Source organism: Helicoverpa zea, chromosome 2 (assembly GCF_022581195.2).
Source record: "Helicoverpa zea isolate HzStark_Cry1AcR chromosome 2, ilHelZeax1.1, whole genome shotgun sequence".
Classification (NCBI taxonomy): domain Eukaryota; kingdom Metazoa; phylum Arthropoda; class Insecta; order Lepidoptera; family Noctuidae; genus Helicoverpa; species Helicoverpa zea.
In genome coordinates this window covers 10,561,265-10,585,725 of record NC_061453.1, presented here as the reverse complement: position 1 = coordinate 10,585,725, position 24,461 = coordinate 10,561,265, and the positions used below count along the sequence as shown (strand labels likewise).

Genomic DNA, 24,461 nt, shown 5'->3' with positions numbered 1-24,461 from the left:
TTTATTGATGATTCCGCCCGAAAATATTGTTTTTTATTGACTAACTGTCTTCTTTATAATATTTTTGAATTTACTAGCCGATAGACAAAACATATCAACATGCGGGAAGTACTTGTTGTAATTGCCAGTAAGTCGACGCAAAGGTGCTCGCAAACTTGCGTTACTTCGACAAGAGGTAACAGCAAAGGGTGGCCGCGTACGAACCTTACGGTGTACAGTCGTTCTAGGCACAATATAACAGATTTTGTTCCGAATATCGATACAATCATAAACATTATTACACAAATCATACAAAAATACAGTCTCTAGAAGAGTACGTCTCGACTTCAAATCAAGCAATTCATACGTTCTACGTAATTGATCGTATGACACTGTTGTGTGAAAACAACGATAATGCATGGCTTTTATAAATTTTTTTTGGACGTTTTCTATAAGTTCTGAATATTTATTGTAAAAGGGATTCCACACCGGCACTGCATACTCTAGTTGAGATCTTACTAAACACTGATACAAGTATAAATAAGTGGAGGGTCGAACAAACTCCTTCGCAGATCTCATCACGAAGCCGTACATACGAAATGCGTTATTAACAATTTTATTAATGTGGGAGTCTAGGTGAAGTCTATCGTCAAGCAGGATTCCGAGATCACGAACAAGTGACATCCTCGATAATATGCTGTTGTCCAAAGAGTACGTGTACTCAATAGCATTCTTATTTTTCGTAAAACTAATACAACAGCATTTAGGTATACTCAGTTGTAGTTTGTTACGCCTGCAATATTCACTAAAGCGATCCAAATCGTCCTGCAATAATTTACTGTCTTCGAGTTTTGTAATGGGTCTACAAATTTTTAGATCATCGGCATAAAGCAGGATTTTGGAATTTATAAAACAAGTGCTGATATCATTAATAAATAAAACAAATAATAGGGGTCCCAAAATCGAGCCTTGAGGCACACCAGAACTCACGCTTATTGCAGTAGTTGATCTGAATCCATTAACAACCACCCTTTGAGTTCTGTTCTTAATATACGACGAGAACCAACGGAGCAAATCACCACGTATGCCATTAAACGAAATTTTTTCCAGTAGCAACTCATGATCAACCTTGTCAAATGCCTTTCGAAAATCAGTGTAAATGGCATCCACTTGAATACGAGAGTCCATATTATTAAAAAGATAATCCGTAAATGCTATCAAATTTGTTGTTGTTGACCGTTTTTTGACAAATCCATGTTGTTGCTGTATTATATTATGATGAAGAGCAGGATATATTGTATCGTGGACTAATCTCTCAAATAGTTTCGGCAGGGCTGAAATAATGGATATGGGACGATAGTTAATATTTCCCTATATGTTGAATTTCTGAGGATTCTCGTGCAATAAGTGGACCTGCTGCTGTGAGACATTGAGGACTTACATTGCAGTGTCTGTCTCAAGAGTTTTAACCAGGGGCCCGATTCTCCTAAGTTAATAATGTCAAAATCGAATCGCAATATGATCCCAATAGCCAGGCCAGGGGCCCGATTGACTCCTAATTTTACTCAAGCGACATACGACTCACATTCGGCTGCGATCCAATATTCGCGATTCAATATATTCATTTCTTTTCAATTTTGACGTTATTAACTTAGGAGAATCGGGCCCCTGTTTCAAGCCAGTACCTAGGTCTGACGCCAGTCTATCCTAGGGGTATCGGGTTACCTGGGTAACTGGGTTGAGGAGGTCAGATAAGCAGTCGCTCCTTGTGCCCAAAACACTGGTACTCGGCTGAATCCGGTTAGACTGGAAGCCGACCGAACATAGTTGGGAAAAAGGCTCGGGGGATTTATGGATCGTCAAAAAAATTATATAGTTCATTGAGTTCCTAGGAGCATTCATAGAATGGTGTGCTGTGACTGCTATCCGATTCCATCGATATCGAGGAATCCGAAAGTCTGTAGTGTGAAAGGGGTATGGAAGAGTGATGCAGCAATAAAACGATAAATACTTTGTAATATTATTACAGAAATGCTTTATTATAATTAATGTCTAAATAGATGGATCATCATATAAATGTTATCTAGTACAACCTACAAGACGCGACGTATAGAGCCGCGATCAGTCACACCTCGCCGCTCTCCACGTCTCGCCTTATTCCATCACATACGGGTTTTACAAATCATTTTGTTAACATTTTTGTACAGCCATATACAATAATTTTATTTTCAATTACATCTAAACGTAAAAAATCTTGAGGTGTCGTAGGAAACTACGCTTCCTATAAAAATTAATTACACAGGGGGAATGAGGAGTAGCTACGCTTGTGACGTGCAACCGGCAAGGTAGACCTCGGGACTACAACTATCAGTACAGGACTTTACAATCATCACTATAACCTACGCGCAGCGCGGGACATGCTGCGCCTACACTAACATAAGCATCACCCACTCGTAAGCGCTCGCTCCGACCATTTTCGGAGACTCATTAACTAAATAACTTAAATTAATTACATAAAAAATATACAAAAATATCATTTTCACAAAATTATAATCGACGAACTATACACTCCGGCACTAAACAAGATAAGCTATGTACGATTTGAAAGCCGGTTTATAACTTAAACGAGAGCTTGACTTGAAGAATAGTACAAAATAATAATATAATAATCACGACTATAGTGCCGATTGTCCAGAACTGCCTGCGGCATCTCATTATCGCTTTAGAAGATTCAAGGTCCCCTAGCCCAGCTAATAGTAAATCTACAACGAGCTAAAATTATGGAAACGCCGGGGTCCATTAAACCACCGCTTTCCTTCGATTCATAAATTACACGAGAATGAGAGACGTTCAAATATTTATACATAGATTCATACGAACAACGAATAATACTAGAACACTTAAGAGCTAGAAACGCAATAAACGCTACGCCGCGGTGACGCGACGGCCGAGCACCGGAGTCGGCGTCGACGCTGTACAACTATTGTTACAGTATACAGTATATCGTATCGTTCTGTACATCAGTCTGCCGCTACGTATGTACAGGGGCCGCAGCCCGCGCCGCCGCCGCTGCAGCGCTGCGGCGGCGGCGGCGCCGGCCCGGCGGGCGACCAAGCGGCGAGCTCTATAGTTACAAATGTACAATCGCAAATATTCACAAAATTTATAATAGGCGGGCGATACCCGCGCCGTCGCATCAGCCTACACCCGCGGACGTTTAATACTTTACACAGACTACAGCACAGGGTTGGGAGGCGGCGGCCCGATGGGCCCCAGCTCCGGTGCCTTCATGAAGAATTTCTCGAGTTTCGCGATTATGTGCTTGCCGTAAGTGTACTTGCGTAGCGAGCCGATGTGCGGTCTGATCTTGTGCATCAGCACCTTGCGTTGCGTCGGCTCCGCTACGTCAATCATCTTCTGCACTACGTAGTTCGCATACTGATCCTTCATCATCACGTGGAGAGCACTGTAAACGCAAATACGACAGGTTTATTTCACTAGTAGGAGGGACACATGTTCATACAGCTCTATTTGGCTTGCACCCATATTAAATAACGATTCGTCTGCGTCTACATGCGAAATCGTTTTCTACTGGGCTAAAGCCCATAATAAAACTATTGAGCTGAATAAAAAAAATTCAAGACCCGACTGCATAAAAATAGTCGTACACATGCATACACACAAGGTAGATATGTGGGCGGTCGGGTGGAGTATGATAATGCGTACTTGTCGTTGAAGCCGCAGAGCTCGTCGATGAGCAGCGCCCGCTCGTTGCGCGTGGCGTGGGAGACGCACTTCTCCACGACGTTGGACGCGAACTTGTGCTGCGACAGCTGCAGCACCTTGCCGCGCACCGCCGCCACCAGCCGCGAGCGGTCCTCCGCCGCGCCGTGCTCCAGCACGTGCTGCACCACGTAGTTGCCGTACTGGTCCTGTCGACACGCAACGTTTTACTACCGCCTCCTACACCCTCTGCGACCCTACTTGGGGAACATCACTGCAAGTGTGCAGTTATAAGGCGGGATTGCCTCGAGGAACTAGACCACTCACGTGTTCGCTCAAAAAATAGATTATTGAAATGATATAAAGTGTGCAATTTAGGCGGCTAGCTAATACTCTTCGAGGACTCTGCGGAGGGCCGGCTGTACCTGTATGAGCTGGTCGGTGTGCGCGTGGAGCTCGCTGAGCACGGGCGCCGTCTGCTCGGCCGTGCAGTGCTCCAGGATGCGCTGGATGACGCGGCAGCCGTACGGGTGCGTCGACAGCGCGTACACTTGCCCAGCGAAAGCGTTGATTATGAACTGCAGAGCCGTCGGCTCTACGCATTCAATACATTTTTGGACCTGGAAAAACCGTATTACGTATTTACATCGTTGTTACACTACCCGCTTTATATTGTTTTCTATGTAAAAGTATCTGTGAATGAAATGGAGGGATACTTACAACGTGGTTGCCGTTCTGATCCTTGACACATTTGAGCACGTGTCCATCGAGCTCGCGTACCACCTCCTGCTGCTGCTCAGCCGGGATAGACTCCAGCGCCTTCTGAATGACCCGACACCCGTACATTTGTAATGCCAGGTTCAACACATGGCCGCGCACCTAAACATTTTTAAGCATGTTGTTAGAAGCAAAAACAAAAATTAAAATCCCGCCAGTATAAAAAAAAATCTCAAATAACGAACTGAGAAGGCGGCCGTTCTGATATCCTTAACAATAAATTTACTTTAAGATCTCACAACCTGTCTGCGCAGCAGTCGCCGCACTGCCTGAGCAAAAAGTAATGACAGCGGCGACTGTTGAATGTGCCTTTACAAGTATGGTTTTCACTTTAGGGTACAATGAAAAAAGTATAAATCTGGACTTACCTTTTGTGCCAATGTAGTTTTCTGTTCTGTAGTTCCAAATTCAAAGAATTTTTGTATCACATAATTTCCGAATACGTCAGTCATTAGACTGTACGCAGCGCCAATTATTTCATTAAACACCATTTGTTTCTCTTGAACAGTAGCTCTTTCTAATTTCTGTTGGATGAACCTGAAAGGGTAAAAAAAGTAGCTTTTTAATCAAACCAATCATGTCTGAAGGTTGCAACTGCTAAAATGTGAGAAATGCATAAGCATAAAGAAAAGTGGTAATTTCAGGATAAAATTGAAATGAGAATTTTTGTTAACGAACTATATGTATGTTGAGTAGATTTGGCATGTTACCTAGAGCCGTGCTGATCCTGCGAGAACTCGACGATGTGGTTGGCGAGCTCCCGCAGCTGCAGGTTGGGGAAGCGGTTGTTGCGGAAGTCCTCGAGCAGGCGCGAGCGGCCGGCGGGCGGCTTGTCGCCCACCAGCGCGCCCACGCCGCCCACGCCCACGCTCACGCCGCCCACGCCGCCGCCCACCAGCTCTGCAACCATACCATACACGATACATTACCATAAGCACCGAGATATACGTCCCCTATCACTGACGGATAATTTTTGCCTGGTAAATGTTGACCGAATTGAAAATATTCGCGGGGAGCAGCATAGCTGTAATAATTCAAATAGCACCCGTTGTATATAATTAGGAATACTGAAAAATATCACAGAGGTAGAGTTTTTTCGTATCCTACTATAACTCTCGCTTAAATTCATTTAAGAATAAGTAAGTAACACTAATCGTGTGTGTTTAATATACAGTTTATTATTATTTACATAAAATACAAGCTATTTACAAAATGTACAGTTGTCGATGGATGGTTGAGATGTGTAGTACAGACCTGATATAGCTCCTACGCCGCCGAGTTTGCTAAGGAGTGATGAAGACGATCCGAACATTCCATTTGATGTGAGACCTTGTGCTAAGCTGCTCACGGCTCTGAAAGAAAAATATAAAGGTATTCAAGGAAACATGTACCTATTCTTAATGATTCTAGAAATTAAAATCGAATAAATTAATTTAATGAACATGCTCAAATGCCACCACGGGCAGATCTGTACAAAATTAGCGACTGAGGTGTCATATTAACAAAGATGGCATACAACTATTTACAATATACAAGAGGCGCGCTCGAAACATCAATTGCACCCGAACGCGCAGCTTCTATTCTTGTTTCGGCTTCATCGTAGTGCACGCGGATTGACTAATCTTTGTTGATTTCATAAATATGCACGCTACGCCAAAAGCCAGTGCGTAACGTTCTAGAATTTTGGATTTTATTTCTGTAGGTGTTCTTTCCTTCTCACCTTGGAAAAAGATAGTAGAATTTTGAAATTGTAGTAGATATATAATCGCAGGAGAAGATCGATTAACAACCTTATTTTTATAACAGATTGTGCAGGCAGCACGTTGATAAATCTTGACCGATTAATAACCTAGTGTAGACCGTGATTGACAAGAGTAAAAGCGCTCGGGCGGGTGCAGCGACGCGGTGCGCGGTAGTGCGGCAATGCACCTGTACTTGGCGGTCTCGGCGCCGGGCGCGGCTGACACGGGCCGCAGCCCCACGGGGCCCAGGGCGGCGCCCAGCGGCGGCGACAGTGGCGACGGGCCCCACTTGCGCGCCGCGTACTCCTGCAGAGCCGCGGCCGGTCCGCCGCCGCCGAACTCTAGCGAGTCGCGTCGGGCCTGTGTGGCGCCACCTGCAACAGGACATACCTCCGCGGTCCAGGCCTACCGTGTGTGTGCTGGCGACCGTGTAGCACGCAAGGCCCTGACGGTCCCGGCGCGCTTTACATGCATATTTCTGCTACAATATTTGCAATTTTATCTTGATTTCTTTTAACAAAAGCGCATCTATTATCGTTTCATAAAATTATGACCGATACTAAAGACAGGTATCAGAAATCAAATCTTTTAAAAGACAAACATGATGAGTTTTAACGGGCGCTGATGACCTGACATATTTGACAGATTTTCAAAATAAAATTCTAAAATTTTTACGTAATACATAAGAATAAGAGCTTTTAATGACTACTATAACAAAAAATATATGAAGTTATAAGAAACTATGAAACCCATGTAATTTACTACATTAACTGGAGGAATTATATTGTATAAATTAAATATACACAATTGTTTTTAATTAAACGTTTGGCCGAGCATCGTACTGTTTTCTTTTCAACTGAGGTGTATACCGAAGATAAAATATGTCAAAATAAGCATAATTATTATTTGAGTAAGTATCGGTTATGTTACTTACAATAATTGTAATAAAAAGAAATTATAGCATACAATGGCTGAACAATTTGGACAAAATTCACACACAGGTAGCAGCACACAGTCCTCACAACAGAGTGCATATTTTTTTTGCAGTATTGCAGTACATTTAACTATGCAAGGATTCTGGAGTGACCTTTGACATATGATTTATTAGTATTTGTGATCAGACAAGAATATACAATAATCAAGATAATCTCAGAGGTGTTTGCTTTACTGGTAAGTACCGTATTATATGACTACATAACTAAAAAACTGCACAAATGTGATACGAGCCATTAAAAGTGCGACTTTAAGGTTGGATATTTATTGGAGAAATATTTCAAAACTAGCTTTCGCCCGCGGTTTCACCCGCGTCCCGTGGCCGGATGGTGACAAAAAACTATCCTAAAACCTTCTCCCGGGTCTAAGTTACCTCCCCTCTCATTTTCAGCCAAATCGGTCAAGCCGTTTTCATGTTATGTCGTGGCAACGGAAAGCGGGGTTCATTTTTATATATATAGATATGCATTTTGACAGACAATTTCAGCAACTGAGTATAACGCAATTTACTTTACACGGTTATAACGAAACATAAAATACTTCTAATTTAAGTTTAATTGTTATATAATACCTGTAAAGGCTAAAGTTTTAAGTGCGGTTGGTTACACATATTTCTAGCTGGCAAAATCCAGTCGTAGCCGGTCACATGCTAAACTAAGTAGTATCTTTGGTTAGAACTAGGTGTAACCTTCATTATAGCGGCTAGAACTGGGTTTTTAGTTTAGTTAATCATTTTGACTTTTCGTTTCGAGATTTTTGTCTTCGTCGTCTGATCTGATATTGAAAAATGGCAGACAAGAGTGTCTCAGTGACATTTTTATAAGGGAGCACATAGTAAAAGGTGGTGCATAGAAGTAGTACATAAAGGAGTAAATGAGGGGGTATATGACGAAGTACATTATAGGGCAATTATATATATTTATATATCTATACTAATATTATAAAGAGGAAAACTTTGTTTGTTTGTTTGTTTGGTTGTAATGAATAGGCTCAAAAACTACTGAACCGTTTTTAAAAATTCTTTCACCATTCGAAAGCTACATTATCCACGAGTAACATAGGCTATATTTTATCAAGGTGCGGGCAGTAGCTCCCACGGGACGCGGGTGAAATCGCGGGAAAACGGCTAGTGGGAGTATATAGGGAGACGGCTTGTCAAACGTCACAAATGCACCATTGATTTATTTCAACCATAGATAGTACAACTTTAGGAAATATCATTTAACCCCAGTTCCCATGAGACGATTTTCTGAAACCTAGTTATTTCAGCAGATTAATTTGGTGAATAAAGAGAAAGAAGATAAAATACTAAAAAAAAAAAACATATATAACACAGTTATGTTAGTTACTGTCGTAGGATTTTGGTTCAAATCGCATATGTTATGTTAGTTTAAAACACCAAATATGTAATTTCAATAAAATGAATTTTAAACCTGTTAACATAAGACCTCTACCTTAAAGCATATTTAAGCAAAATTTAAATACATTTGACAAATATTAACGCTATACACAAAAGTACTTCTTAAACAGAAAAAAAAGAATTACATATATACAAGTAATACACAATGCGAGTTTAAAATGTAATGGCCAAAAAAGCTAAAACGTCACTAGTTCGGCAGGCAAAATTCCAAGCAACTGATATTTGTACTGTTGTGTGAGTGCTCTGAAGACATCAGTGTTGATCTACTCTGATACTCTCTTACTTAGTAGCATGATCTAGATCCCTACAACTATTATTACTGAAAATGAAATCATTATTTGTATTAATAAACGTTCCCTGAGTTCTACATAATGTCAAGAAAATACTGATTGTAAATTATTAATTTTAGCTCTACATATAATTTATCTTTTCACGACATGCGTAACATTAGTATATTATTGAAATATGGTAAATATTAAGTTTTATATACATTGTTAGACAAAAATCTTTAGCATATTTACTGTAACAGTTTCTTATCTTTGAATAATTAAGGAAAGAACCTAAATACAAGACGTTAGGGCCATTTTGCCGACACGAGTGTTTGCACCCCGCATGCAGGTCAGATTTCTGCCACGGAGTAGTATGACACTGACTATAAAAACTCATAACAGGCTGTGGGAGCCACCCGTACTTGCTTGGCCTGCATGTGGCCGCAAACAGGCATGACAATAAAAGGCCCTTACCCTAATAATTTTGATACGCCACTAAAGACATTTAATTAAATAAATCATGGCAAGTATTTATTAATGATTACATGGTGACATAATATAATTCTTGACACGAATTTAAATCATGAAATTGTGTAAAAAAAAAACTGTTTCCTTATTTATGAACGCAAAAATACCTCAAAGTGAGTGTGCTTCTGCAATTTGTGGCACAAGTTATGCCATGATACTGTATTTCTTCACATCTTCATAAGTTTCACAGCGGAAGATCACAGCTTCGCGAGATTCGCAGCAAAATATTGTCATTCATTTTAATTGATGTGAATAAAGTTTAAGTCTTTCCACAATAGCGGTAGTTTAAATTAATCAATCATATTTATTACTATACACGCAGATTGTTTAATTTTGTTGGATTTCCTAATTTCAAAGTCAGTCGGCCCTTCACACCAACTCTGCCTTACACCGAACAAAACATGTACAGCCTTGGCCAAAAGTATTGAGCACCTTACAAATTTCGCTAGATCACGGTAATTATGGGAGAAACCCGAATCTATCGTTGAAGTATTCTTTTATCGGTTATCTATAAAGATTTTAAAACAATGACTTATGCCGCAGTTGACAATAAAACACCTGGGTGCAAGAAAATGTGTCTTTTACAATTTTTGAATTTATTTTCTAGTTCGCTACCATCGCTCGTTGAGACAACATCCAGTGATCTAGTGCGCCTTTGGTATTTTATTTCAAAGTTTTAAGTGTTATAGTTGCGATAAGCCAAAATGAAACGAACTTTATTTAGAATAACGAGTGCAGATACAGCTTCTGTACGGGCAAGGGAAATCACAAGTAGAGATTTCCAAAACTGTGAAATGTTCGCGCCGATCCGTGCATTATGCTATTCAGCGATTCTCTGATACCGGATCACATCAAAATACACCGAGAACCGGGCGCAAACGCATCACCATAGGCCGTCAGGATCGTCAGTTACTAAGAGAGTCATTAAGAAATAGGAAAAAAACATCTTCAGAGCTCGCTGCTGAGTTTTCAGAACAAATGAAGAAAACAATTTCTGCTCGAACTACTCGTAGAAGACTTCAGAAAGCTGGTCTGAAAGGCTGTAAAGCTAGGAAGAAGCCATGGCTCTCCGAGAGCAACAAAAAAGCTCGGTACAAATGGGCCTTACAACACCGAACTTTCACCGCTGAAGATTGGTCAAATGTTGTGTGGTCAGACGAATGAAACTTTGAGGTGAGTAAGTCAATTTAATGCCCTCACAAAATAATATGAAATGGTTTAAATTCTAAACGCACAGAGGAAGTTCTTTTTATTTCCGGAACTCAATATTTTTCTCTTTATTGCAGATTTTTGGTACACCTGGTGTGACCTTTGTGCGTCGCCGGGTGGGCGAAGAATTTAAGCCAGAGTGTGTGGTCCCAACCGTAAAACACGGCGGCGGCAGTATAATGGCCTGGGGTTGCATGACAGATTCTGGAGTTGGCGAATTGTTCGTGTGTGAGGGCCGCATGGACTCTTCTAAGTACATAAATGTGCTAGAAACTGCGTTGCTGCCTTCATTCACGAAACTTTTCGGTGACACGAACATGGATAGTGATAAATGCCAGCAGGATAACGCGCCTTGCCACAAATCTGCCCGCACTATGACTTGGTTTCAGGAAAATAGCATAGAGCTTCTTGACTGGCCTGCCCAGTCGCCAGATCTGAACCCCATAGAACATTTATGGGGTTTATTAAAGCGTCGAGTTAGGCGCCACACAATTAACAACAGAGAAGAATTGAAACGCTACCTGCGCCTAGAATGGAACGCGATTACTGCTGAAGACTGTAAAAATCTTGTTAGCTGTTTACCAAAAAAAAATTCTGCTGTAATTAAGGCAAAGGGTGGACCCACAAAATATTAATTTTCAATGAATAAATAGTAAATTACAAATAAAAAAAAAGTTTTGTTTTATTTCTGTTTGATACTCCGCATAAAACTGAAAGATGTCATGGGTGCTCAATACTTTTGGCCAAGGCTGTATATGTGGCAGTCATCTGGTTGAAGCTGCAATTTGATTGAACAAGTCGTGTTTTTTAAATGAGTACAGTTAATCTAATAACTGCGACAAAAGTTGATTGAACAAGCGTTACTCAATTATCCATCTTGGTAGCGTATTGTTTTTTTTTTGTGATTAATTTGTTTTCCCACTGCAGTGCTATCACCAAAACGCAGATGGCGTCAAACAGGTCGCATAGAAGACTCTGTCTAACCTATAGTTCTAGCGTTGTGCGCGTGTGTTGATTTAAAGCGCGTTATTTGTAATAAAATAGTATGACAGTATAGATCGAACTACTGTTCCTCCGTCACTGGCTACTTTAAAATATTTGAGCCGAAACTGGCAAAGTCGGTTATACATTCAACGATTTGGCTAAATAACGTTCAGGCACGGTACATAAGTTCTTCAATCAAATAGCGGCTTCAACCAGATGACTGCGACATAAAGGCAGATTTAGCCTACGGCATTGGTCTGATCCTTGTTGGTCATTTATGAAACACAGAGGATCATCTTTTACGGTTGCTAAAAATATTTAGAGGGTTTAGGTTCTTTCTGATCGTAGTTCGTAAGAAGCTGCAACAGTGAGTATGCATTGTGCGTGGATGACAGTGAGAAGTGTTCACAAAGCAGTTCTTACCAGGCTGCGGCTGTTGTGGCTGAGCGGCTTGCGGCGGCGCGGCGGAGGCGGCAGGGTGCGCCGGCGCGGGCTGGTACTGGCGAGGCGCGAGCACGCCGCCGGGCGAGACGAGCCGCAGTGGAGTGCCATTGCGTCCGCCCATTACTAGTGAGCCGGGGTCGTAGTAGGGGATCACATACTGTCCCTGGCCGTTTACTTGCTGCTCTCCCTGCTGGGGAGTCAGCGGCCGACGAGGCTGTTGTGCCTGTTGCTGTGCGGGCTGTGCAACGAGCCCCGGGTATACACCCCACGGCGCGGCGACGCCATAGTAAGGCGGTACGCCTGCTATTAACGCGCTCACGTACGGCGCACCCTCCTGTCCCGCATTGATAACGTACGGCGCTTGGGTAAAAGCCTGCTGAGCGGCCAACTGTTGCTGCAGTTGAAATTGTTGCTGTTGTTGTTGCTGTAGGAGCTGCAGCTGTGCCGCTGCCGCCTGACCTCCTGCTGCCGCTGCTTGTTGCGACCGGAACAATTGCTGTAACAAAATACAACTACGTTAGTAAACAAATATGAATTTTATTTATTTCATGATGAAGAATGATTTCTTTTCCTGCTGAACAAATCTGCATGAGCTCAAATATTTAAACCTTAAAATGTAGGCACATAGTTGCTTGTAAAAGTTAAATTAATGCCGGGACTCAAAACAGATATTTTAATTGTATTTGCCATCCCGTACTCTTATTGCTGAAGTAAACGTGCATCGTATAGCGGTTTAATTAATAGCGGAACGTATCGTTTATTGTTTTTTACTCGACACAATGCGGTGCGGCGCTCGAGGGCGACTCCTCGTGAAGTGCGCTAATTAACACAATCGTTTAAAAAGTTAATAACAGGCAGAGAGCTGTCCGATGCACATGCTGCTTTCTATGGCTCCGATGGCATTCCTAATCTAATCCATTTATAATAAATCTAAAAATAACTAGAATTAAGTTTTCATGCTTATTTTAAATTAAGTTATTTTACATATTTACTAACGTAGATATTAACGCGGTTATGATGTACAGCTATTTCGAAATTTGAATGTAATCGCGTTATGGTTACTTAGGTTAATGCTTCTTGACGAAAGTATATCTAGCAATTTTAAGGCTAGACTTAAGAGTCTAATCATCGACAATCTCTAATTGCCTTGCTATTTCACTTAGTCTTAATTATTATTAAAGATGACGAATATTTGAAGAATATGAAAGCATCGAGAGATCAGAAATTCTTAGATTAGTCTTCTATAGTATTGATTTAGATAAAAGTAGATAATTATGATAACAGTCCATACTTATTTACGTACAAAAGCAACAGTTTTAAAATAATACTCGGTAAACTATTCTGAATGAAATGAATCATCATGAAATGGGTATAGAGTGTGATGTCATTAGGAACACGCGGACTCTATCTACCTGTTGAGACGAGATCAGCTGGCATAGTTCCAAGACTTACTGACTTAGTGTGATGAGTGTAAACACTGATCTGCACGTATTACGTTTGGGCACACCCGGCATGACAGTTTCGCCAGCGTGTCAGAACTGCCGCCGTCGTGCTTTTTATTGTTGTTACTGAGCCAACGTATTTGCCATACCACAAAGTTTTTAATCTCGAATTATAACTTATTCGAGATTAAAAACTTTCTTAGAGGGCGAAAAATTCCCACGTCATAAAATCGTGCCCCTGCAAGCGCCTAAGGTTTAGAAAACCGCTCAAAAGCGGTTTTCGCCATTGCAGTGATTTAGGTACTGTTTCTAAATAAACATACGAAAATTTCATTTCATCACTTCTTTTATCTTTCTGTGATATCTTTAAACGATGAAGAAATAAATGTTTGAACTGTATAGGTAGGTATAGATATACTTACTAAAGACTTAAAACAGATGCCAGCCAGTCATCATCATAATTTTAATTACGGTGCTAGTACATTAACCAAGCCTATTTAATTTTTCATTAGCTAATTGACAATCGTTATCTAACGTCGCGTCGTAAAGTTTGCGTTGCCGATCCGTGTATTATTCGACGGGCAGAGGGAGTAGCGTTTGATCTTCTGATGCGGCTTCGTCCCGGTTTCATGGCAATTTAATTCATTGAGACGGTGTAATTGAACGGTGGGCGAAACGATAAGCGCGGCCTGTACACGTGCGCAAAACAGACTAACTTGACCGCAACAAAATGAAGTCGTTCCAACTACTGTGTCACTGCAAGGTGGCAGTGGAGGAGGCGGCGGCGAGTAAGCGCCTCGCATTCAATTAGACGTTCAGTAATCCGGCTGCGGCGAGCTTCGATACCAATTACGGGGTTATTAGTGAGGGAACGCGCGATCGTGCTCAGCTCAACCCGGACGCCTCTGTGGCTCAGCCCGCAACCACGTTGCGATACGCTTTTTGATTTTTTACAAAACTAGGTAACATTGCAAAATGTTTTTATGCAGCCTTTACCGGCAATCATACTATAGAGACTTTAGAATTTCTGATCGATGAAACGTGTGACAGACAGTCCCTAAGTAAAAAACTTAATGTGATTTCTTTAGCTAAACATTTGTAGAAGCCTGCGGCATGGTGCAGTACGGAACGACCTATGGTATCTTTTTACTTTGTCGCATTCAATGCATGATCGTGGAACTTTTGGGACACAATGGAGCGATGTAGTATTTCGGTGCGATGTCAGCTGCGGTTCTGGCGTTCTTAATCTAAATTGGTGACATTAACAATGTTATAACGCACAGAACAGCACTGGCAGGAACGATTCATCAAGGTAAAAAGACATGTGGGTGCTGAGTCACGGAATGAGCAAGGGAGCGGTTGCACCAAGGCTCTCAGGCGATAGGTAAGCGTGCGAGCGGTCGCTAACGTAGAGAGCTATTTATTATTTACGAAGAAGATGACGAGAGGACGAGCGCCTCAGTGCTCCCGCGAGAATCGCACGCTCCGCCCGGCAGCGTCGACAAACAAATTACGCGACAAAGCAATCAATTACAAGGACAAGACGTAGTTCATGCCTCTTGAATCGAACGCTACGTCAACAAGAAGCTTTTAGCGGCGTCGACGTGGTGCTACGTGCTTCATGCAAACCCAACACCTAGTTATGTCTACAGTTGTTCTTTCTCCAAATAGCAAGAGTATCTTAACTGAGGGAAAATCGTTTTATGTTGTAAGGAATTAGATTGTCGATCTAGTAAGAAGAAAAGGTAATTTAGGGTGGAATCGGAAGCGACGAGGTCGGGAGTCTACAACGAGATTACAGGGATATCGTGGGCCGTGGCGTGCGGCTGCCACCGCGCCTCCGAGCTGTAATGCCGTCGGTAGCGTATCTTGTAACGAGTTTATCTGCCCCGCGGGCTGCGACCCCGACAATGTTCATTTCTTTTCTTATCAGCCCCGAATTTAATCAATTTTCATCGCTTCATTTTGGAAACAATAATGATGAAAACGATGGCAAAATTATTAAGTCATGGAAATTTACACTTTTAAATCTAGCAAAGCCTCATAGAAATACTTAAACGGTATTGGTTGAACATTGCAAGCCAATCAAATTTCAGAAATATGAAAAATGCAACGAATATACCACAACAATACTGGTATTACCTGATCATCAATTTACTCGTGGGTTTTTTTCGAATAGGCACAAGTCAGTACGTCTGTCATTTGTGTTTGTACGAGTGTTTGCCAAAAAACAAAGGTTCCATTTTAATCCTGATTACTTAGTTGATTGAATACCTACACGAAACAGCGCGTTCAGATTTTCAGCGAAAAGGTGCCAAAGGGCGAGGGCGTGGCTCAACTGGGCGGAGCGTAGACACGCCCATATCGTCGACGCCCTACCCAAATTTCTCCTTGATATTTTTATTGACTTACCTATTGTAAATATTTTCTTAAGAAATATAATTAAACAATTATGTTCCTTTCAGTAAAAACAATTGAAGCAAACGCTGGCAAGGGTGCGACAACAAGAACATTCATAAGCAAACCACATCTCACAAACAGGAGCTTTCGTCAACTTACACAGGTAGAAATTTATTGTAACACAATTTTACACGATCATTTATTATCATACGATTAAAAACTCTTCCCTAACCCTTCTCTGGCTGAAGACTAAATATGTAGAAAACAATATAGTTCCAATATAAAGAGGAAAAATTAAGAAAATTGCTCAATGTCCAATTATAGCTTCAGACCACTTATTCACTCGAAGAATAAAAAATTGTTTGGGTTGTACAGTATTTTAACTGTGTCAAAACTAAATTATATAATGGACCCTAATAGATAAAACTATTTTCCCAAATATATTTCTAGCTATTTTTTGCTGCTTCTTTAATAAAATTTGCAGTATAACTCTGCTGACAACATGGCTTTTCTTGGTAGGCGGGTAAAACAATCATTATTGTAATGAAAAACAGTGATTGATTTAGCAACATTGTTATGGAGGTACACTAGACTATTGGTATCTAATCATTCAAGCTTAATAAAAAAGATTTTAAGCAAAATATTTTTTTATAAACGTTAAGTTAGTAAGAATTATGCTGAAACTGGTCATGAAAACATGGTCAACCACCATCCACGGACGGACCGCACCAAGCATTGCTTAACCTTATGATCGATCGATACGTGCGGCAGTAACATAGCGACGAGCTCCTGTACGTGCAATATCAATACATACCAGCTTAAAATAATCTAGCATCATATAACCAGAACCAGATTGTTCCAAGCCAGGTCGCCAAGCCAGGCCAGTTTAGTAGAGAACTAGCTGACTGGAAAAACTGGCCTCGTGTTTCTCGGGCATTATTGTTGCTATTCTGTTTTTATGAAATATTTAATATGTGATGGTGAAGATCAGGACGACAGTGAACCTTTGGGGAATAGATAGAGAGTTATATTAACATTGATAGCGTTTTAATTTGATGAACAACATACCTACCTCTAATAGAGAAACGCTACATTTGGATACATCGAAGACAGAAAAACATATATTTAAAAAAATCATATTGGTATCAACACAGCATAAGCCATAAGCGCACTTACGTTTGCGGCTAGAGACGGGTATTTATTTATTGGTCGCAGTGGTGACGACGGTACGGGTGCGGTCGGACGGTGCTTTTATCAAAATTAGCAGGCGCGCCCGTGCCATGGCGCACCCCAATCGTAAAAACACCATCACCGGCATCGCATCGACGACGGTTTCAGAGCCACACCTAGTAGTCGTTCCCTTATAAACTACCCCACCAGTTATTATATCTGTACCACATTTCTGTTTAGGTATGTTAAAAAAAACATCCCTATCCGTTTAAAGCCAGACCCGCCATTAAAAGGATAAGAGGGACACAAACCAGCCTTCAGAAAATGACAAAAGTTTTTGTCATAAGGCAGATTTCAGGGCGCAAAACAGCATGAGGACTTAAACGGATCTTGTGGCCGATAGAAGTATACAACCGTCTTGACTGCAGTCAGTCACGTTCTCGCTAGTTGAGCTCGGATAAGTCACAAGACTACGAGCGTGGGTAAATAAAAGCTTGACAGAACGTACAATAAAGACGCTACACGATACTAATAAAGAAATTGAGATCAGTTTAAAAGTAAGCGGGCGAAAAGGGCTCCGAGTCTCGAGTGACATGTGTGACCGCTTTGCGGTGACTTTCACTTCAATACGCATTCTTGGCTATTCCAGAAGAAATCGGAACTTTCTTGAATATTTACGGTATTTTTTGTTTTAATTAGGGAAAGATATAACGCGAAAAAAAAACCGTTTAGACGTTTTGCAACTTTGACCTCGTTCCGTAACCTGAGTTTCATAACACATTAAGGCATGATCCTTATTTCAGGTTAACAATGGCCACTAGATGATCTGAATGTTAATGATTCTAAATCAATGACCAAAATGCACGTGTGATACAGTAAGTTGGTCATGCGGCCGAGGTACCTACCTACAAGAGGCCAACACTACAAGCAGCGATTACAGCGTATCTGTATGCACAGCGCCTCACATCAACTCTTACTTTGCTTATGCAGCACACTTTACATTTAATACTTAACTTCCCGTAAAAAAATTACAACTACCACTAAGGGTATTAAATATTTTAATCTAGTTTTTATCTTAATTAAATAAGTAACCTAATGAAATTCCTTGTAATCCTATTAATCATTACATAGTATAAAACAAAGTCGCTTTTTCTGTCCCTATATCTCTATGTCCCTTTGTACGCTTAAATCTTAAAAACTGCGCAACCGTTTTTCATGCGTTTTTTTTAATAGATAGAGTGATTGAAGAGAAAGGTTTATATGTATAATAATATCCATTAAATAGAGGGGTAATAATGTTATCCCGTGCGAACCCGGGAAGGGGTCGATAGTATTATTATAAATACGAAATTATGTCTGTCTGTGGGGCTTTTACGTCAAAACCACGGAACCAATTTCAATTATAGTTATACATATACCATGTTTCATTGAAATTAGTGGATAGTCTAGCTGACTTAGGATTTCTGCAGCTTGAGAATGGACATTGGTTAATTTTTTACGTATGCGGGAATTGGGGGGATCAGCCAGTTAATAATATGGGACAACATGACGAACGTTTTGTAAGTATATTGAAATGTAAATAATCACGTAATAATTAGGTTGCTACAGGTAATTTATGTTTGCAATTCGCTGGCAGAGACCCAGAGACATCCGTTGGTAAATGACACACGATAGGGGACGATTTGGCAAACGAGTAAAGTAGCTTAGTCGTTTCGCCAGCTCGTAGGCTGTTTACCATACTCGAAGTTCCGGAAACTTTGGAGTTATCTCACACCGAAAATATCGTCAGTTGAAGCTGTTCTCAAAATCCTATAAACTTAACTTCCATATTTCAAAAATAAAATTGTAACCGCACTACACGTCACACAAAGAAATTAAATAGCATCAGCGCATTGGTACACAGTAAACAAAGAAGGAAACGAAACATTAAGGATGCGAAGGTGGTGAAAATGTGAATATATTACACGGCAATGTAATCACACGCACGCAAGAAACGGGCGGCGTTTTATAACTGTGCAGGAATTATTCTCCTAAAACCAATAATTCACCTTTATACACTTTAATTTTGAACCATTCGTAAAAGAAAAAAAACCTCGTAAAAGCAATAATAAAACCCAGTAGTTATATTGAATATTTTGCGGAAAGCAAGATTTTGGTTACATTAGTATTTTTTATATAGTATTGTATAACACCATGTAAAACATGACTGGTTAATATAAGAGGAAGAGTTTATGGCAAATGCTTTAACGATGGTATATCACATAGAGTAACGGTATGGACATAGGCGTGCAACGAGGCCACATAATGAAGTGGCACGTTAGGACATGGGTCTCACCTCCGCTCCAATTTCGCGCTAACTGAACCCTTAACGCAACGACCTCCGGGCTTTTACTGCTACCCACTTGCTTAGCTTAGCAAACCATTGACGTAAGTAGCTCTTAACTAATTTGGGCAAGAAATTCATTATGTATAATTAGTGTAAATATTTATTTGTAGGTATACAATGAAGATATATTGTTTACATAGCAATATACATTACTGTAAGAGTATGTCTACTTTGTATATTATCAGATTTATGAGTTTCGATCTCAGAAAACAAAAAGTATTTAAATAGCAAGCTCATTTTTAGAAATAAACGAAAGGAGAATGAGCAAAGTCAATCTAATTACGCCGCTTGACGTGGTAGAGCCACAGCGAAATAGCTTCCTAATTCTCCCGTTATCACAGTTAAAACAGTTTTATTTGAGAAAATGTCAAAGCCTTTCTTTAGATTATTTAATATATTCGATAAAAGAAATATTTTGTATTAAGAACCATCCAGCAAAGCACGCATAATTTAATGTAGATTTTTATTTGTAAATAATTATTTAATGTCAAGAATCTATTTATGTGAAGGTATTGAAGACCAACCAACAGACCAACTCCATTTTTTATTTGTAGTAGTACGAAATATCAAAATAGGGAAATCAAAATAATATTTATTTCATCATAATACAATAAAACTCACTAGAAAAAAAAATGTAGCCCGTAGTTTCGGAGTAGTTTATAGGTTAACCACCTCTAACGGTATTTAGATTCCGAATTTGTAAGTTAACATGCCTTACGATGAAAGTATCTTGTTGCGGAAAATAATAAAAAGGCCCATATTTTGACAGTGGAACTTTGCAGGAATGGTATGTGCTTCCAATCCAAAATCTGTTGAATGAAGAGTTGTAGCATACATAGAAGACACATTAAAAAGATGAGACGGTGATATAAAATGTGTACGAAACGTATATCGATACGATAATCAAATGATTGTAGATGAAGAATTAATGACGATTGTTCCATTCGAGTACACAGTTCATTAAAAATAAACAGTCTTGATATTAATTTAAAAAAAAAGATAAACAGTCTTGATATTAATTTTAAAAAAAAAAACAGTTTAACAATGCGGCAAAATTTACCTAATTGAACAGATTTTTAAACATATATCAGCGTAATAAGACCTATCAATATTGTTTAGGTACCTCCATTTCGTAAATGTAGTGCCTATATTAAATGTCCAAATTATTTTGTTGCAAAAAAAATGCAATATTCCGCGCACCTTGAGGAGTAACTGCCGCTGCAACAAATTGGCACGCATTTTCCATTATTGAACTTCATAGCTCAACGGAAATTAAGAAAATATTCCGAATAAAATATAATTGCATCTTCGTATTACAGTATAAATTGCAAACAAACAATATTTGCCAATTATTAAGGACAGTGTGCCGTTGCCGTTACGCAGCCGATGCGAAGACAGCGAGATGGGCGAGGTGAATGTACGCATGAAGTGTGCCACGCGCCGGAGAAATACTCCGGAGTGAATACCGTTAGTGGAACGCGGTCAAGCCAGCAGCGGTACCAGTGTCCGACACCGCCACTTCGTCACCTTTCATTCAACTAATACAGACCTGCACTCATTGCCTTATGTATAACAATCTTATATCAATCAATTATAAAATTTGTAAGAACAATGCACTTGCTATTCTTAGAACGCTTTATATCAACTTAAAAATAACAAATCAATGTTAGACGCCGAAACATCTTTTTAAATGTTTTGTTTTGGGACACAGATATACTCTGGTATGTTGCGCCATCCGTCACTTCTTCCTAGCAAAAACACATAGGAGGTTATGAAGGGTGGACATGGGGGGGGGGCTTTCTTTTGAATGCTGACGTTCAAAAAGTGCTGTTTCAATAAACTATTTTGAGTTTGAAAATAATAGAAATATATCCAGTCATCTGTTGCATCTGTTGACACTCTTTGGTAATACTTAGGACAAAAATAATTTTATAATTAACAAAAAAAAAAAACATGACTCACATTGCCATTAAATTCATATCATCATTGGAAATAACTTTTGAGTTAGATAGTATAACTGGTAACAACCTTTTGTAACGATTGACAGTTACGTCCCATACACACCAGCGTTGATCTTGCAACATCCTAACGAATTCCGATATTTTCATGAGTTTTCTTCCTCAAAGGGTGTCTTTCCAGTTAGTTGCATACTGGATTTAATGTTTCAAATACTAAGCAATTTACTGATGGTTCACTTCCTAATATGAACACTGTTTATCCGCTTCAGACAGTGTGAAAAGTTACTCTTCTGATATGGTGGCGCTGTTTGGAGGTCTCATTGTGAGACCGAGTAGCCGGGAATTAGTCTAAATCTAAACAATAACAATACTCTTCAATTAAGGGGGAAACTTGGACAAGCACACTATGCGAGTACCTAGTTCATTTTAAATAAAAGAAGTTATAAAACCCCGGCCGCATGGGGGGACGCGCCGACTTCGGCAGCGTCTTGTCTCAGCGTGGTAATCGGAGCGTTTCTAATACCCACGCTTTGACTCGGTTTCACCGCACGCTTCTTGCCTCCGTTCTTATTTATTCGTTTTGCGAAACCGTTTGAAATATGATAACGTTCATTCGATTGCCGAGCTGTTCTAGGTTCTCACGAAACTTCACACGAAGTTCTTGCAGCCTGTTCAGTTAGCTATTGAATTCCCGCGATTATAGCTAACGGGCTCCACTGTAGACGCAGATATCGGTTAACACAATAATATGAAACAGATAAATAGGAAAGCTGGAAAACTGTTTAGTCATGTTAACAGAACGCGCCATTATGTTAATGTGGGTTTAAAGCGGACAAATGAATATTTTTCACAATAATTATGGTGGTTGCAGCAGGTAAGGTGCGAAGCACAGAGGCGCTGCGGCGGGCGCAACAATTTGCATCACAAATGCGGGTGGCAGTCGCGATGCGCCACGCCGCGCGCCCTGCACCGCTGGCTCGTTCCGTACGGGGCGCGGGCGGTAACAGCGCCCCACCCGCCACCAGACAATGTCACAATCAACACCGCGTGGCCGCTTTTTGGTCACCATGTGATTGCCGATTGTGGAACATCATAATCACCAAGAACGCATGCATTTTAATTAGATCTTCGTTTAGAACCCTATGCAATAATCAAGAGACACCCCACGAGTGTTCTACAACGTCACCTATTCTTCTAATCACTGATGTCAAAGACCTTTACGATAAATGTGTTACGGAAATCTTAGCTCAGCAGCTTTGATATCTCAGGAAACGTTAAGTATGCACCAGTAAGTACCTAAGAAAGCATCACGTAAATTGCCATGCAACATGACAAGACATACTCTAGAGTGCTGTTATAATAGCCCATCATCTAATCTAAAATTATATTTGATTCACGAAAAGTAAATCCCTAAGCGAACAAAAGTGTCCGAGCTGAAAGGCGGTGAATTAATAACGAACTTCTCCCGCGACGCGTGATGACGGCCAACAAGAGTAGCGCATTAGATGGCAACAGAAAAATTTGCAAAATTGAAGCTTAATTACATACTGCTACATACTTTTCCGTTCAAAGAAATGAAAAAGTGGTCAAGTTCGGTGCGGTTTTTTACAAACGGAACCCACCCACCAGGTGCTTTCGAATAACATTGCGAACATTTTTTGAATAAATGTTATTTATTGGGGGTTAATATCATAACAGGACAGTTTCTAAGACTTATAATATCATCTTGATTCCAAAAAACATTTTACGCTCTCATACTGAGACTGTTTTATTTTGATTCGTAAAATTATTATTCACTATATATCAATAGCTAACCACACTGAAAAACTCATTATTTGACTGTGGACCATACTAAATCTGATCATTCGATATAAATAAGTTAAGTTCTGGCAGTGAAATACAAAGGGACCCCAACAAGTTTTTTTTTTGTATTTTGAAAATTTCACTTAACTTGGCACTTAATGTTTTAAATAAGTAGACAGCGTATAGGCACCGGCGTGATTTAAACTTGGAAAAAATTGTTTTACTTTACTGCGAGAGCCATTGTTAACTGTCGTAGTTTGCGATTGCGGTAGCTTATTAATAAAAAAAGAAAACCAATAATGAAACTTTGTAATGGATAAACATCACCATTTAACCACTATGGGTGAAATTTGATTCAAATATTAAGATGCTATGGTAGCACGAGAGGTAGGGAGGTGCAAACACGGGGTCAAGAGAAAACAAATCGACTCAATTTATTAAATTGTAAGTCAGAGATTCTGCGTTGAAATACGAGGACTATTTGGACTAAACGATGCAATCACCAGCGGATTTAAGATATTTTTCCTTTCGTTAGTAGTTTCACTATTTTTCTCGCTCCCTGTTACATGGGAACGGTAAATTGCATTCCCAATAACTACACAAACTATTTAGGATTATGTTTTTTCATCAACTAAATGAATCTGAATCTTTATAATGAATTAACTGTTACCAAGTATAAATATTATGATACAAAGGCAGGAGTGGAACGTTAAGTGGCATAACTGGGATACCTGCAACGTAAGACGTGTTCAATATTGAAATAAATCTCTAGCAGAATGACTCTGTACGAAATTAACCCGGGGCGCCGTATAAAGCTTTAGCTTGGAGGAACGGGCGGTAAAGCGGCTCTTAATTAAATCAAGTGACACGTCTCGTCGCAGGTTACCTCAATCACACGACCCCAATAAACCCATGTGCCAAACGGAAATGTTTTATATCATGTCATATTACCCACGCAAGAAATAGGTTCTTAACTTGAGAAATTGTGTCTTGGGTCTTTTCTTCTGCCTAACAGAACAATTACCATCGGCCGAATACTGAAACGTCCCTCAATTTTAAAGATTGTTCAAACTCCATTTTTATAGTTCCGCACCTAATAGATACAACGCCGTCCAACAGTGATCAGGCTGTACCTCAAGAGCGGGAATAGACAGACAGTTGAAATTTTCACAGATCTATTTATTATTGTTGCATAACAACAAATATACATATATATTAAAAAAAAAAACTATTT

At 40.0% G+C, this 24,461-nt stretch overlaps 1 protein-coding gene across 5 annotated transcripts in view; it reads right to left on the bottom strand.

The window, feature by feature from the left end:
- Positions 1–1,987: 1,987 nt before the first annotated feature.
- LOC124643297 (maternal protein pumilio) overlaps positions 1,988–24,461 on the bottom strand; it is an 84,581-nt gene continuing 62,107 nt past the window's right edge. For all 5 annotated transcript variants that reach the window (XM_047182226.1, XM_047182238.1, XM_047182246.1 and 2 more), the window contains 9 exons: positions 12,048–12,564; positions 6,409–6,595; positions 5,734–5,831; positions 5,190–5,379; positions 4,848–5,016; positions 4,423–4,581; positions 4,128–4,322; positions 3,706–3,911; positions 1,988–3,445 (listed from right to left, as the gene is read on the bottom strand). In XM_047182226.1, the coding sequence (XP_047038182.1) occupies positions 3,214–3,445; positions 3,706–3,911; positions 4,128–4,322; positions 4,423–4,581; positions 4,848–5,016; positions 5,190–5,379; positions 5,734–5,831; positions 6,409–6,595; positions 12,048–12,564 (1,953 nt within the window). In that variant the 3' untranslated portion in view covers positions 1,988–3,213. The remainder of the gene's footprint in view (positions 3,446–3,705; positions 3,912–4,127; positions 4,323–4,422; positions 4,582–4,847; positions 5,017–5,189; positions 5,380–5,733; positions 5,832–6,408; positions 6,596–12,047; positions 12,565–24,461) is intronic.